Here is a 13,256-nt window from a genome sequence, read left to right as displayed (position 1 = left end):
GGTCTAAAGTCTAGAACACAAGATAAAAGGAGGATCAAGGAACTCTTTTCAAGGATAACGGGTAGCCACACCCAGGGACCTGTGGAAGAGAATGCAACTGTTTTGTAAATGCATCTGTTATATATAGAGAAGAAAGAAACAAAGAGTGTTCAAACTTTTCTTCTTCATTATTTGAATATTTCAGGAAAAGAACAGACCTTTATTATCTGGGTAATTGTCTCAAACATTGTGTTTATTTGCCTGTGGCAAATAAACTGTTTAGAGGCACAGAAAACCTCACTGCCTTCAGATGTGTCGGTTTTGGTGTTCACGTTGGAAGGTAATAGCTGAAGGATGATTCTATTACCAGCAGTTAGTTCTATTCACGGATCCATTGGACAGGCCCACAAAGGGTGAATTAAAAGAACAATAGATGCACATGTATCAGATGCCTACTCTGTCCCTAGATGTGCTCATAGCCTTTAAGATGTACAGTAATTCCTGGGACCCCTGGGTGGCTCAGTGGTTTAGCACTGCCTTCAGCCCAGGGCCTGATCCTGGAGACCCGGGATCGCGGGATTGAGTCCCACATTGGGCTCCCTGCATGGAGCCTGCTTCTCCCTCTGCCTGGGTCTCTGCCTCTCTCTCTCTCTCTCTGTCTCTCATGAATAAATAAATAAAATCTTTAAAAAAAAGATGTACAGTAATTCCTTAAATAAAATCTTATTCCCATTTAATATACTAGCAAACTGACCCTCTGCAATGGTTTATCACATTTGTCCAGAGTCACCCACATTACATGTGATTATAGCAAGATTTAGAAACCCAGTATTCTTACTGGGAAGCAGATAAACAGACAAATAGAGGGGGAAAAAATGTAAATCGCAGCTGAATTGGATACTTGAAGTGCAAATCAGAACTAGGTACAGTCTTTAATTGTGTGGAAAATGCAAATTGCTGCTAAAGATAGAACTTCCAAATTAAGAAAAGTGGAAATGGAGTCTACCATGCATTCTTTTTTAAATACTGTGTACAGCTTTTAACATGCAGTGTTAAATGTCTCAGCAACATTCTCTCATGTGTGACAAATTATCCAAGAGGTCCTCTAGGTCTGCCAGGGTTTGTACCCACAAAAGACAAAAATTTCCACACTGACCCCAGTTTACTGTTTGTTCTGAGCAGATCTTTTTTCCTTAGATGGTTTGGTTGGGCTATGTCAAAAAAAGAGTGAAAGCAAAACAGTGTGCATGTCGGCATCCTACTTATGGAATGAATGATTTATGCAAAATCACTTAATCGCCATCACATATGATCAAAAGATTGGGCTGAAAATAGTCAAATGCCTTAGGTCAAAATAGTTGAAATTATATAGCAGGCCCAAGGACTTACAATAATGACACCTTACATTAGTATAATGGACTCTAAGGTTCATGAAAGCTCATACCTATATTAATCTCCCTTTTAAGTATGACCAGAGATCCATTAGGTAGGTGTTCTGTCCATTTCATTGTCAAGGAACAGCCAAGTATGGTAACTAGTCTCCAAAGAGGGCCCCCCAAAAACCACACCCCCTATTATTCAGCTCCTTATGTAGTCCTTTATCATACTGAATCTGGGCTGGCCCTATTGAAACAGTAGAATGTGGAAGTAGTTTGATATGTTACCCTTGCAACTTTGGCTTTGGTCTTTTGGAACACCTACTCTTGGGACAGCTGGTTGCCATGCAAGAAGTCCCACCAATGCCCCTAAGTCTGCTATGCTGCAAGGAAGTCCAAGGTGGCCACATGGAGAAAGAGAAACAGTGGTACCCAGGCAGCCTCATGTGTTGCAGTCATTCCAATTGAGACATCATACATGCAGTGAAAGAAGCCTTTGGATGTACAGCCCAGGCCAGACTTCAGACAATGTCAGTCCTAGCTACTACCTGACTCTAGGTGAGCACCTGAGCGAGACCTAGAGTCTGTTCCCAGAATACCCCCAGAACCTGAAGAGATAATCGATTGTTGCATCAAACCACTACATTTTAGAGTGGTTTTTTGCACATCTGTAGGTGACTGGAACACCAGGTCTGCTTAGTTTTTATTGCTTTTCCCACCACAACAAACACATGACTAAATGAGGAATGTAACTTCCCTGGACCACTATCAACTAGATATCTGCTTTATGCAAATGACCGTGTGAGGCACTATCTTCCACTTAGGGTGCAAACTGTCAGGTGGGGAGTTAGATAAGCAATTGAACAGGTACCAGGAAGTTGTTCTGAGTGACCATCTGGTTTCTGCTATTAACTATGTGAGTGTGACCACTGACTACTTCTCCATACCCTCACATTTTTCATCCATAAAACGGGAAGTTTGGCTTAACTGACTTCTAAGATCACTTTGAGCTGCATCAACAGATATCAACTGGTTTTCTTTTTTCCTCCAGTTTTTGGGTGAATTATCAAAAAGACATAACTTAATTTTAATATACGTACACAGATACACACATACTCATGAGTTGGAAAAATGTGGAGCCATTACAACATACCAAAATGTTGATAATGATGTTCTCTGAACAGTCTTACTTGAAGGATCTGGTTGTCATACAATTGACACGCATTCCTTGGGTAACAACCTTGCGTTGTGTTTGTTTTCAAGAGAAATCATAGAAAAAGTGAGCTTCTAGGGCTGCCATAACAAAGTACCACAAACTAGGTGGCTTAAAACAATAAAAATGCTTTTCTGCTGTTCATACACAGTTCCAAAGTTTATAGGGACTGGCCATGTTCTATCTGGAACCTACTGAGGAATCCCTCTTGCTTCTCCATAACTATAAGAAATTTGAGGACAATTTTGGGAGGTTTCCCTTTTGCAGCCCTTTTTCCTTCCTTGTCTCCATCTGACTGTCATGTTACAAGCACAGGAATCAATGGAATTAGGAGGCCACCGCACCCCCTTCATCACTGCATCTTTGCTAACTACATCTGCAGCACCCCTTTTCCATATAAGGTCATATTCTTAAGTCCTGAGGTCTGCAAATAATATATCTAAAAATCAATATATATATCTGGGAAATGTCACTAATAAGTGGAATGCAACTCTGCAATGAAATTATTTCTCAATTATAAAATTGGAAGATATTAAGTTTGATTTTATTCACTGAAATGGTCTCCTGAAATAGGAAACCTCATACTTTGTTGGTGAGAGTATAAATTGGTAATCAATTTTGGAACCATAAATTTTAACTTCTTATCAAATATTAAATATATATATATATATGATTTGCATCAGCATTACAAATTTTTGAAATCAATTCTAATGACAATTATGTAGCTAATATACTCCAAGATAAATATACAGGCGTATCTACTGAAGAAATGTTACAATAACAAAAGATTGAAACCAACATGAATATTTCTTTGTGGAAAAGTTGTGAAATTATTGTAAATTATCCTATGGAATAATGAACTATGAATCAAAATGAGAGACATCCTAATGCTTGTCAAAATCACTGATCGTGTTTATAAGGAGCAATAGAACTACAGAAAAAAAAATTGTTATGTAATAAAAAAAAATGAAAAGAAAAAGTGAGCTTAAGCCATGATGAGTGGCATCATGACTTGCTTTTGTATTAGTTATGTACACATAACAAATAGCTACAAACTTAGCAGGGTAAACCAACATACACTTAGCATCTCGGTTTCCATGGGGCAGGAGTTTGAACAAGTTGTAGCTAGCTTTGCTTCCTTCTCACCAGGCAGCTCCTAAATGCTTCAGCCCAGGCTGCTTTGTCATCTGGAGCTTGGGGCCCTCCTCCAAGCTCACAGGTTGTTGGAATATGAAGTTCTTTGCAAAGGTGAGGCTAAGGGCTTTGGGTTTTTTTGTTTGTTTGTTTTGTTTTTGTTTTTTTAATTTTTAATTTAATTTAATTTTATTTATTTATGATAGCCACACAGTGAGAGAGAGAGAGGCAGAGACATAGGCAGAGGGAGAAGCAGGCTCCATGCACCGGGAGCCCGACGTGGCATTCGATCCCGGGCCTCCAGGATCGCGCCCTGGGCCAAAGGCAGGCGCTAAACTGCTGCGCCACACAGGGATCCCTGTTTTTTTTTTTTTTTTTTTGGCTCAATGTTGGTTGGAGGGGCAGGTGGATGGGACAATAGAGCACTCTCAGCATTACTGGCCCCTACAGTCCCTTGGCACACTGACCCCCCGACCCCCTTCTATGCCTCTCACAACATGGTATAGGTGACTTCTTCAAAGCCAGTGGGAGACTTTCTCTCCAGTCCACTAAGTTAGTCTCCTATATCATATACAGTCACACCCCATTGTCTTTGCCATATGAAGTAACCTAATTAAGAGAGTAGATATCCCAACTTATTTGCAAGTCCTGTGAATTTTCAAGGGGTGAGAACCACATAGAATATGTTTAATAAGGGCCAGGAGCACAGCCAGCCATTCGTGAATTCCACCTACTATGTTTTGCTGGTATTTGTCTTAGGTTCCTGATCTCTAGTTTTGTCTTCTTCATGCTCTAGCTCTTTCCATGAGCAGATATTTTGAAGAAAGTCTCTTGCATTAAAAGAGAAAGTAGCCTGGAAGTGAAATATGCTAGCTATGAAGATAGACTACTCAAGGAAAAAATCTGGCTCTACCATTTACTAGCTGTGTGACATTTAATATCTCTGTGCCTCGGACTGCCCAGCCATAAAAGGTTAATAGTAGTCCCCAGCTCATAGGCTGATGTGAAGATTAAATGAGATAATACCTACCTAGCTTTTGGTAAACACTCACCTATTATCTTACCCTCTACAGGGGATGATACCAATCTTGAGATCTGAGTTACTTTTCAATATTAGAAGAGTATAGAATTAGGATCTCTTTTATTTTCACTATTTACACTTGTCCACTAGCTGTGTAATACTCATAGAATCTCTACAAAGAAGTCATCATCATTTATCCTATTTTACAAATAAGTACCTGGAATTCAGAGAAGTTAAGGAAAACACCCAATATCACATAGTTATGGAAAAGGCTGAGCCAAATCCCTAAGTTCAGGTCTTTAGAATCCAAGGTTAGTGCTCTTTCTTTCCAGTGTGCCAACACGAGAAATTGGTATGAGGCTTGTTCTTTATGACACCCTGTTGTAGACCTTGTATCCATGGGAGGAAGCTAAGGAAGAGAAGTTTGGTACAGGAAGTGTGAATTTTAAAATCCCAGTTTGGTGATGTAACGGTCTGTCTTGGAGAATACTAGATTCTCTATTAGTGTAATATTCAGGATTCATTGGGCACTATGGCATAGCGGAAGAGCCTGGGCACCTCCATGAGTCATTTAGTCTGTAAACATTTGCAGTGCCCTATTTGCTGGGGATCTGGTCAGCAAAAACATAGAGTTTGGATTGATTATTTGCTCAGAGATTTGTAAGGTTTAAATGAGGCAGTATATTGTGAAGTGCTAGAGAAGGTATTCCCAGGAGGCCAGCCAGACCACAAAACTGGGACATGGTAGTGGGTGTTTTCACATCAGATTGACTCCTGGACTGGAGTTATGATTCCATCCACAAACAAGTATTTCTTACCTACTCCATGCCAGGCACTGTGTTAGGTGCCAAGGTTTTTCAATCAAGAGGAAGAACTATCTATACAAAAGATCCACATAAACTATTTGATGAACAGTAGAGATAACAATCCTCTATAATATAAATAAGATGGAACAGTGCCTTCATATTTATGAGAACAAGGAAGTCTTTAGGAAGGTGGAATTTGTTTGTTATTGATGCATTAACACTATTTTGATAGTCTGATAAGCCAAAAAAAGAAACTATTACTTCGTAACAATTGTATTGACTATTATATTCAGCATTTTTTGTGTATCAGCCAATAACACAGATTCAGTCCCTCTGGTCTCTTATTTAACTGAAAGAATTATAATTATCTGGTGGGTTGGTCATATTATCCACATGAAGTACAGAGACTAAAACATTTCTGTAAGTTACCTATCTTAGATTGGATGCCCTAGAAGCAAAGCCTGGGATGAGGCTCCCTGTCTTCCTGGGCAAGTCATCTACTGAGAATGGGATTATGAAAGAAATGGGTAAGGCGATGAAGGACACAGGACAAACTAGGGAAAGAAGCTAAGCAAAGTGTGGTTTCAGGAGAAGTCTGGCATTGGCCTGATACTGCTTGGTGTTCTGGAGCATGAATTGCACAGAGGTCATTCCACCGCAGGACCAGCAGGCTAGACTGCTATCCCTCAATCCTATTTGACAAGCCTTCCCATGTGCATTAATCATAGTCACAGGCAACCCCCAAGAAAGCAGGAAAACTGAGTGAGCTCAAGTCCCCAAGCACCTCCAGGTAAGGCAGCTCCTTCAGGGGAATCCTCCAGAAGCCCTGAGCACCAACTCTTTTGGCAGCTGGAGGTGGGACACTTACTAAGAATGGGATCTGGTTGGGGTACTAACAAGAGTAGGTACAGCCCCATAGCTGGAAGTGGACAGGGAGACAAAGGCAGTGGGGGTCTGTAGACTGGTTCAAAAGCAGTTTTGGTTTGTTTCCTAAAATCCGAAATGCTTTTAACCACTAACCCATACATATCCCCATAGAGTTTAGAGGGTTTTTTTTAGAGGGTTTTTTTTTTTTTTTTTTACCTATTTTATCTCATTGAATTCCCCCCAAAACGGAATCAGCCCACTTATATTGAGAAAGATGTTGAGGTTCTGAGAATTTGAACCCAAGACCACATGCCCAGTAATTGACAAAGGTGGGATACACACCCAGGACTCCTGGCTCTAAATGCTTTTTCTCTCAGGTGACCTAACGGGAATTTGGAGGAAAGGGAGTAAATATCTTGATATGAGCATGAACTGTAGAACTAAGGCCATTTTCCTACATCTAGATATTTCAGCCAAGCAGCTCGAAGTTCTGCTGAGTGTTTGTAGCCGTGGTCCTCACTCCTTGTTTGCCATTTGGAGAGCTCCACCCTGCTGTCCTTTGTGAGTCCAAGTACAGGCTTCCTAAATAAATGTCTGCCAGGAAGGAGCCTGCTTCATCATGTGCCTATAACAGGCACATGATCAAGTCCCCAGCCACTCCTGCTTGAAGACCTTCTGGTATAACCTATCTGTGCACTGTCACATCCTGGGTGCCCATCATTTCTCTTACATGCTCTGTGCTGAGTAATAGACAGATGTTTATGCTCTGCTTCTCCCTCCCCTCAGCCAAGATTGCACGGATCACAAAGTGGCAGAGCAAGGATATCGGAGACTAAGTTCCAGTTTTAACAGATCACCGGCTCTGGCATCCTGGGCAAGCCCTTTGTGGTCTGAGTTTGAGTTTCTTCCTCTGTAAAATCAATATCATGGCATTTCCTACTTCTCATAATTGTTCTGTGGATTAGAAGCAACATATTTAAAACACTAAGCAAATAGTGGGGTGTGCAAGAAATGATAGTTATTTTTCTGTGAAGATATGCCTGTGCAAGAGACAGAGATACACGGGTGCTTGCTAAGAAAACTTCCACCACTTGGAAAGCAGATGTCAAGGCCACAAAGTGATGCATAGTGAGTTCCCAATGTGTTGCCCGCATCCCCTTTCTCCTTCCCCCAACTCCGTCATCACCACTGTCTTGATTCCTCAGGGCCCTTGTCCGGAATGCCCTTGCTTTGGTTACATCCTCCTCCTTCCATTCCCCAGCATCATGGCAATTCCTCCAAGAAGCTTCCCTGTGGCCCGGGTGTTAATGATCATGCCCTTTGGGAAGATCCTTCTTCTCTTCCTACTCCTGAGTAGTGACATTTTGAGAGATGCCTCTGCCATCTTTCACCTTCTGTTTAGGACTCTCAATGCCACATTCCCCATCTCAGGAACAACTACCACCCTGGAGCGAGTGATATCCCTCTCTTATTTCTCCAACAATGAGGGTAGGTCCATTTCTTACATCTGCTTCCTTGTCTCTGTGCTGGGGATAGCTGACTCCTCCCAGCGACGTTCCCAAATGACCCGAGAAAGTACAGAACATAGTGTCTGGCCAGTCCAAGGGCAGTTAGCGTCATTCTCTTGCCTTCCTAGCCTCTCCAAGCATTTTATTTAAACCCAGAAGAATTAGTGACTCTTAGTGCCTATTGTGTTTTGTTTTTCACTCCTGAGGGCTTAACACCATGCTAAGCACACAGTAGGGCTCAAAGGAAAAAAGACATAGAGTGAACACTTTAACTCTCGGTGGTGATCTTGGATCCCACCTCTTTGAGTAGCAGTCACCCTACCCTGCGCATGGGACTCCTCTGCCCTACATCTCCCTTCAGTTGAGTAATAGTCTCCAGGATTGAAAGAACAAGCCTCCCTGTGCTCAGAGGCACATGGACATTTTTGCTAAACTAGCACATTTTTAGGTTGAGAGCTGATAACTAAATAGTGGCAATGGGATTTCAGCACTACCTGATTACTGGACGGAGGGGGCAGGAAGGGGCTGTCCCACCTCGGAAGCATCAAATACAATAGCTGAGGCTTTGCTCTCAGCTGCTCCCAGCTGCCTCTTTGGAACGCCCCACCTGGTGGTTCCCAGGCTGCCCCTGGGCCTGGGCGGATCGGGGCAGGAACTTCACTCCCTGTAGCTGGCATCTCTGTTAATAGAATTGATTCGGCATTTGGAGAGGGATCAGGAGCCCATCTGGCTCCAGAGTCACTGCATTTGTGCCCCTAGGAAGGCAAGCCCAGGTCCAATGTGGGGCCTTCTCTGAATTTGGAAGTGCTCAGATGAGATCAAAATGCCTGGGCTACTGGAGTACAAGTCCTTGTATCTTCTGAAAGACTGGCTGGACTTTTGCCATAAAGGGAGTAACAGAGAACCGCTAGGACTCCTGACCTCTTCGTCCATGTAGAACTCCATGAACACATCCTCAGTCAGGATCCCGCACCCCAAATCTACAATTATTGACTTTATACCCACTTTATCATTTTTTACACTGGACCACCCCTACCAGGAACTGTGCTAGCCTGAGCCACTAGATCATGTCCCAGTGCTGGGTCCTTCCTTCCTCCATGCCTGCCCAGCATCTCTGATGCCCTCACTGCATGCATGCTTCAAGCATAGCATCCCCACTGGGGCACAGACCCCCATAGGTATTTTGCAAAAAAGATGCTTTGGAAACTGAAAACTCACACTGGAGTCTCCACACCAAATTCCTGGGCAATCTTGGAAACTCACTTTAAGCTCTTCATGGGTGTGATAAAGCAAGATCCAACGGTGCACTGCGAGGGAAGCATTCTCCAGATTACAAAGTGCCATGTCAATGGGAAGCCTGTTAGAAATGTTGTGGCCACACCCCCCTGGGGGGGGTCTGGTTGTGTAAGGACAACCTTAAAGATTTCAGAGGAGGGAGGCGTTCTTCCTGCTGTCTTTGTATGGCCAGGGGTGGGGCCTCGGCCACAGCAAGGTCAGGTCAGGCTGCAGCTGCTGCCTCTAAGGTGACTCACTTCCCTGATCGCACCGCTGAGAAAAGCGCAAGCTCTTTCTTGCCCCTCTCCTTGGGCTCAGTCACACCTCTTGAGGTGGGAGATGTTTGGCACCAGGGAAGGAATGTCAGGTTAAGTCAGGAAGAATTGTCTCTGAGTCTGGGCCTTTCCTTTTGAGTTCAGAAAGAGTAGGGTAGGATAAAACCAAAACACCACAAATCTGTACTTTGGCTCTGAGTGGACTCCGAGCCTTGGCTTGGAGTCAGTGTGACCTTGGCAAGCTCCTTATCCTCTCCATGCCTATTTCTTCCTCCTTGAACTCGCCATAATAATTCCTACTTCCCAGGATTGTTTGGGGGCATTTTCAATGAGTTGTATATAATGTCCATTTCACTCCTCTGCCTTAAAGATAAACTCTTGTTAGGAAACGGGTTTCTTTGGCTATTTTGTATTTCTTGTTTTGTTTTACATAATGATTATGTTTTGCTTTCATAATATGAAAAAAAACCAAAACAAAACATCCAGTCTATTTAATTCTGTAAAAGGCCAACTGAGTAAGAACGTATGAGAAAACCACGACTCAGGGGGCTTGCGGGCCCACCTCCAACAAAGTGGTCAGCTGTTCAGGTGCAGAAATGAAACTGAAATCAGGCCTCTCTCCCCCCAGTGCAGGTACAAGGGCTTCCTTAGGCGCTACCTCCACTTTGTGCTTTTCTCTTTGCAGTTTTGACCCTTGGGAGTTTAAATTTCCTTTCCATTTCCGGACTACAAATTCAGAGTTGATTTTAAAACACACACATATTTATGTCTCAGTGCATATGTAATATGTGTCTATAAATGGATATCGATCTTTCAGGAAATAGATGAACAAACTCCCAACCTAAGCAAAAGTCTACACCATGAGTCGGCTTTCCACAGAACCTGCAAGATGGGGACACACCCAGTTTGCAATTTCTCTTTTCAAAGTGGGTTTCCAGAGACCCGCTGCCACCTGGGGCAAAGTACACAGCCCCAAGACCATTCTGAAGGCCAGTGCTTCAATCCCCTTTATTTTAGATTTTGCCCATTGCTGAGATCGGAAATGTACGCAAGCACGCTTTGAGGCAAAGATGTGTGACAAGGGAGCTTCTTGTTAGTATTGACTATTTCTCCAGTCTTAATATTGCTCGGTCCACTCTGAGGGGGTTAAAAAAATCCATGCTCAGGGACCCGCTGAAGTCGGGAATGGGTGAACCTGCCACCTCTACAATAATAGGGGATCTCGGTGAAGACAAATCTCACAATGCGAGTAAAAAATAAATCTGATGACCACAGAGAAACATTAAAAATTAAAATGAACAATGAAGAAAGGAGAGGGCGAGAGAGAAGCATAATAGCCATGGAGAAAAAAAAAAACATTTCTTTTTAAAGTAACAAGAGAATATAGATTCTGCAATGAGTACAACACAGATGGCTATTTTGAGTCAGGGGCCAGTTAATTATATTCAAAAAAGACAGGGTCTCCAGGACTTTTTTTTTTTTTTTTGAAGTGAAATATTTTAGTTCCTTCATAGAGAGACATATTACACAATGTTAACAACCATGAAAAACAATACAAAATGCCCTCGATTTACCAAGTAGAAAAATATAACTAGTATATATGGCAATTGTGAATCTAATACTGTACAGAAGTAATTTATGGATTTTACAAATAAATTATAGCTTAAATGCCCTTTTAAAATTCTTTGTTGTTGTTGTTGTTGTTTTTCTCCCCTAGATGTACACCAGAACTTACAATAGGAAAGGTTCCGAGCCTAGCTTATTGCAAATCAGTGCCAGTCAAATGTCCTGCCCACAAGCTCGAAGAATTTCCTATTTGGCTCGTGAAAATATTCGTGCAGTTTATTGAGGAGTTTGGGGTCGACTTGGGGGTGCGCCCGGCCTTTGGACTCGTGCAAGCAGCGGTCCCGGCCGCCGTCCCGCAGGCAGTAAAAGCCCTTGGTTTTGTTGAAGTAGAAGTTCGAGGCGTTGATCTGCGGTGACAGCTTCAGGAACCTCTCGACCTTCTGGATCTCGGGGAAAGGGTCCCTGATGAGGCGGTCGCCGTCGACGATGTGGATGCGGCGCAGCGGGAAGAAGCGCAGCCAGTTCTGCAGGTGCACGTGGTAGAGGCTGCGGTTGAGCGCCTTGTAGCCCACGTTGAGCCGGCCGTCGCGCACCAGGAACTCCTCGATGGACGGGTAGGGCTTGCGCTTCTGCACGTGGTTGTAGAACACTTGGGTGTAGTCGGACAGCACGCGCTCGGACGGGTCCCGCAGGATGAGCAGCAGCCGGATGCCCGGGTTCATGCTGTGGACGCGCTCAGGCACTTTGGGCGACGTGAAGTACGCGGGGGTCTTCTCCACCGTGAGCTGGTGCGGGGACGAGAAGGGCATCTGGCCCAGGTACCAGCCCAGGCCCTGGCTGTAGTGCTCCTCCCAGTCGAAGAAGTGGACCTCGTTCTCGGCGGCGGCCACGTCGGGGTGCAGGCTGAGCATCTCCAGCAGCGCGCGCGTGCCGCCCTTGCGCACCCCGATGATGATGGTCTGCGGCAGCTGCTGGGCCGAGCCGTTGGGGGCCGCGCCGTCCCGGCCCTCGCCCTGGAGGGTGGCGGCTCTGCCCGGCTCGGCCCCCGGCGCCGCGGGGCGCGAAGGCACCAGCGGGAGCTGGGCGGCCAGCAGCACGGCGCCCAGGAGCAGCGCGGCCGTGCGGGACACCATGGTGGCTTCGCTGCCTCCCGCTCAGGGACACATGGGGGGCGCGGGCCGCCGGTTACTAGGAAACAAAGGGGGAGAGATGTTAGCCCCCGGTACACCCCACAGCGGGCCTGGTGGAGCCGACAACCCCGGAGTCCCGGAGTCCCGGGCAGGGAGGGCAGGGAGGGCAGGGGGGGCAGGGAGGGCAGTCCCCTCCCTGGGGCTCCCTCGCTTTGTCACTCTGTACAGGGCCCAGGGCCGCTCAGGAAAGGTTTCGGGCTTTGCAGAGCTCTCTATGGCAACTCCCGGGATGTGCCCTTTTGCTCAGGTGGCCCCAGTGCACAGAGGAATGGGGGTGGTTGTGTTCCACTAAAACTTAATATTTATGGATGCTGCACTCGGAATTTCATATCATTTTCATGCAACATCAAATACTATTTTCTTTGGATTTTTTATTTTTTTTCCCCAACGATTATATCTATCCAGCTCTCTGCACAAAACAAAAAACCGGGCAGATTGGCCCTGCCGGTCAGTTTGCCAACCTCTGCTGTAAAGGAAAGGGTCGGAGAGGTCTTTTGGACCTCAGCAAACATCACGGAAATATCTACTACCTGCCAGCCCCAGGCAGAGGAGCTGGTGATGGGGAAGCAGACATTGTTCCTGCCCACCTCCCACCAGGGGCTCCTGATCTAACAGGACTGATCATTCTGTAATGATTAGTCCCCATTCTTTACTCCTCCGTGCATCCAATTCTCGTTTCGGCTGCACTGTGGGGGGAGTGTGCTCCCCAGCAATTTGATTTGGGTTTGGCCAAAGGCCTGGGAGTGGGAATGACAACGTGCCAGTCCCCAGCCTAGGCCTCGAGAAGCTTTGCGTGTTTGCATTTGCCCTCTTGCACTTCTACCTTGACCGTGAGCAAGATGTGCCCTGGCTCCATAGGAAGAGGAGAGACACGTACGGCAGAGCACCACACAAGCCACGGTGTGCAACACAGCCATCCTGGCTCCGTTGTGGCTGTAAGCCACTGAGTTTGGGGGTGGTCGGTATTGCAGAATAATTGTGGCAAAGGTTCTTTGATATAACCTGACTGTAGGCATCTGTGCTATATCTGCTGTGATTATACTTTA

General features: G+C 45.0%; 1 protein-coding gene across 1 annotated transcript in view; it reads right to left on the bottom strand.

Annotated features, from left to right (window-relative positions):
* Nucleotides 1–10,435: 10,435 nt before the first annotated feature.
* Nucleotides 10,436–13,256, bottom strand: part of HS3ST1 (heparan sulfate-glucosamine 3-sulfotransferase 1) — a 30,542-nt gene continuing 27,721 nt past the window's right edge. Inside the window, exon 2 of the mRNA XM_077878165.1 lies at nucleotides 10,436–12,208. Within this exon, the coding sequence (XP_077734291.1) occupies nucleotides 11,224–12,153 (930 nt within the window). The 5' untranslated portion in view covers nucleotides 12,154–12,208 and the 3' untranslated portion in view covers nucleotides 10,436–11,223. The remainder of the gene's footprint in view (nucleotides 12,209–13,256) is intronic.

This window comes from Canis aureus, chromosome 2 (genome assembly GCF_053574225.1).
Source record: "Canis aureus isolate CA01 chromosome 2, VMU_Caureus_v.1.0, whole genome shotgun sequence".
Lineage (NCBI taxonomy): Eukaryota > Metazoa > Chordata > Mammalia > Carnivora > Canidae > Canis > Canis aureus.
The sequence above is the reverse complement of the archived record's forward strand: the minus strand, read 5'-3'. Positions and strand labels throughout refer to the sequence as shown.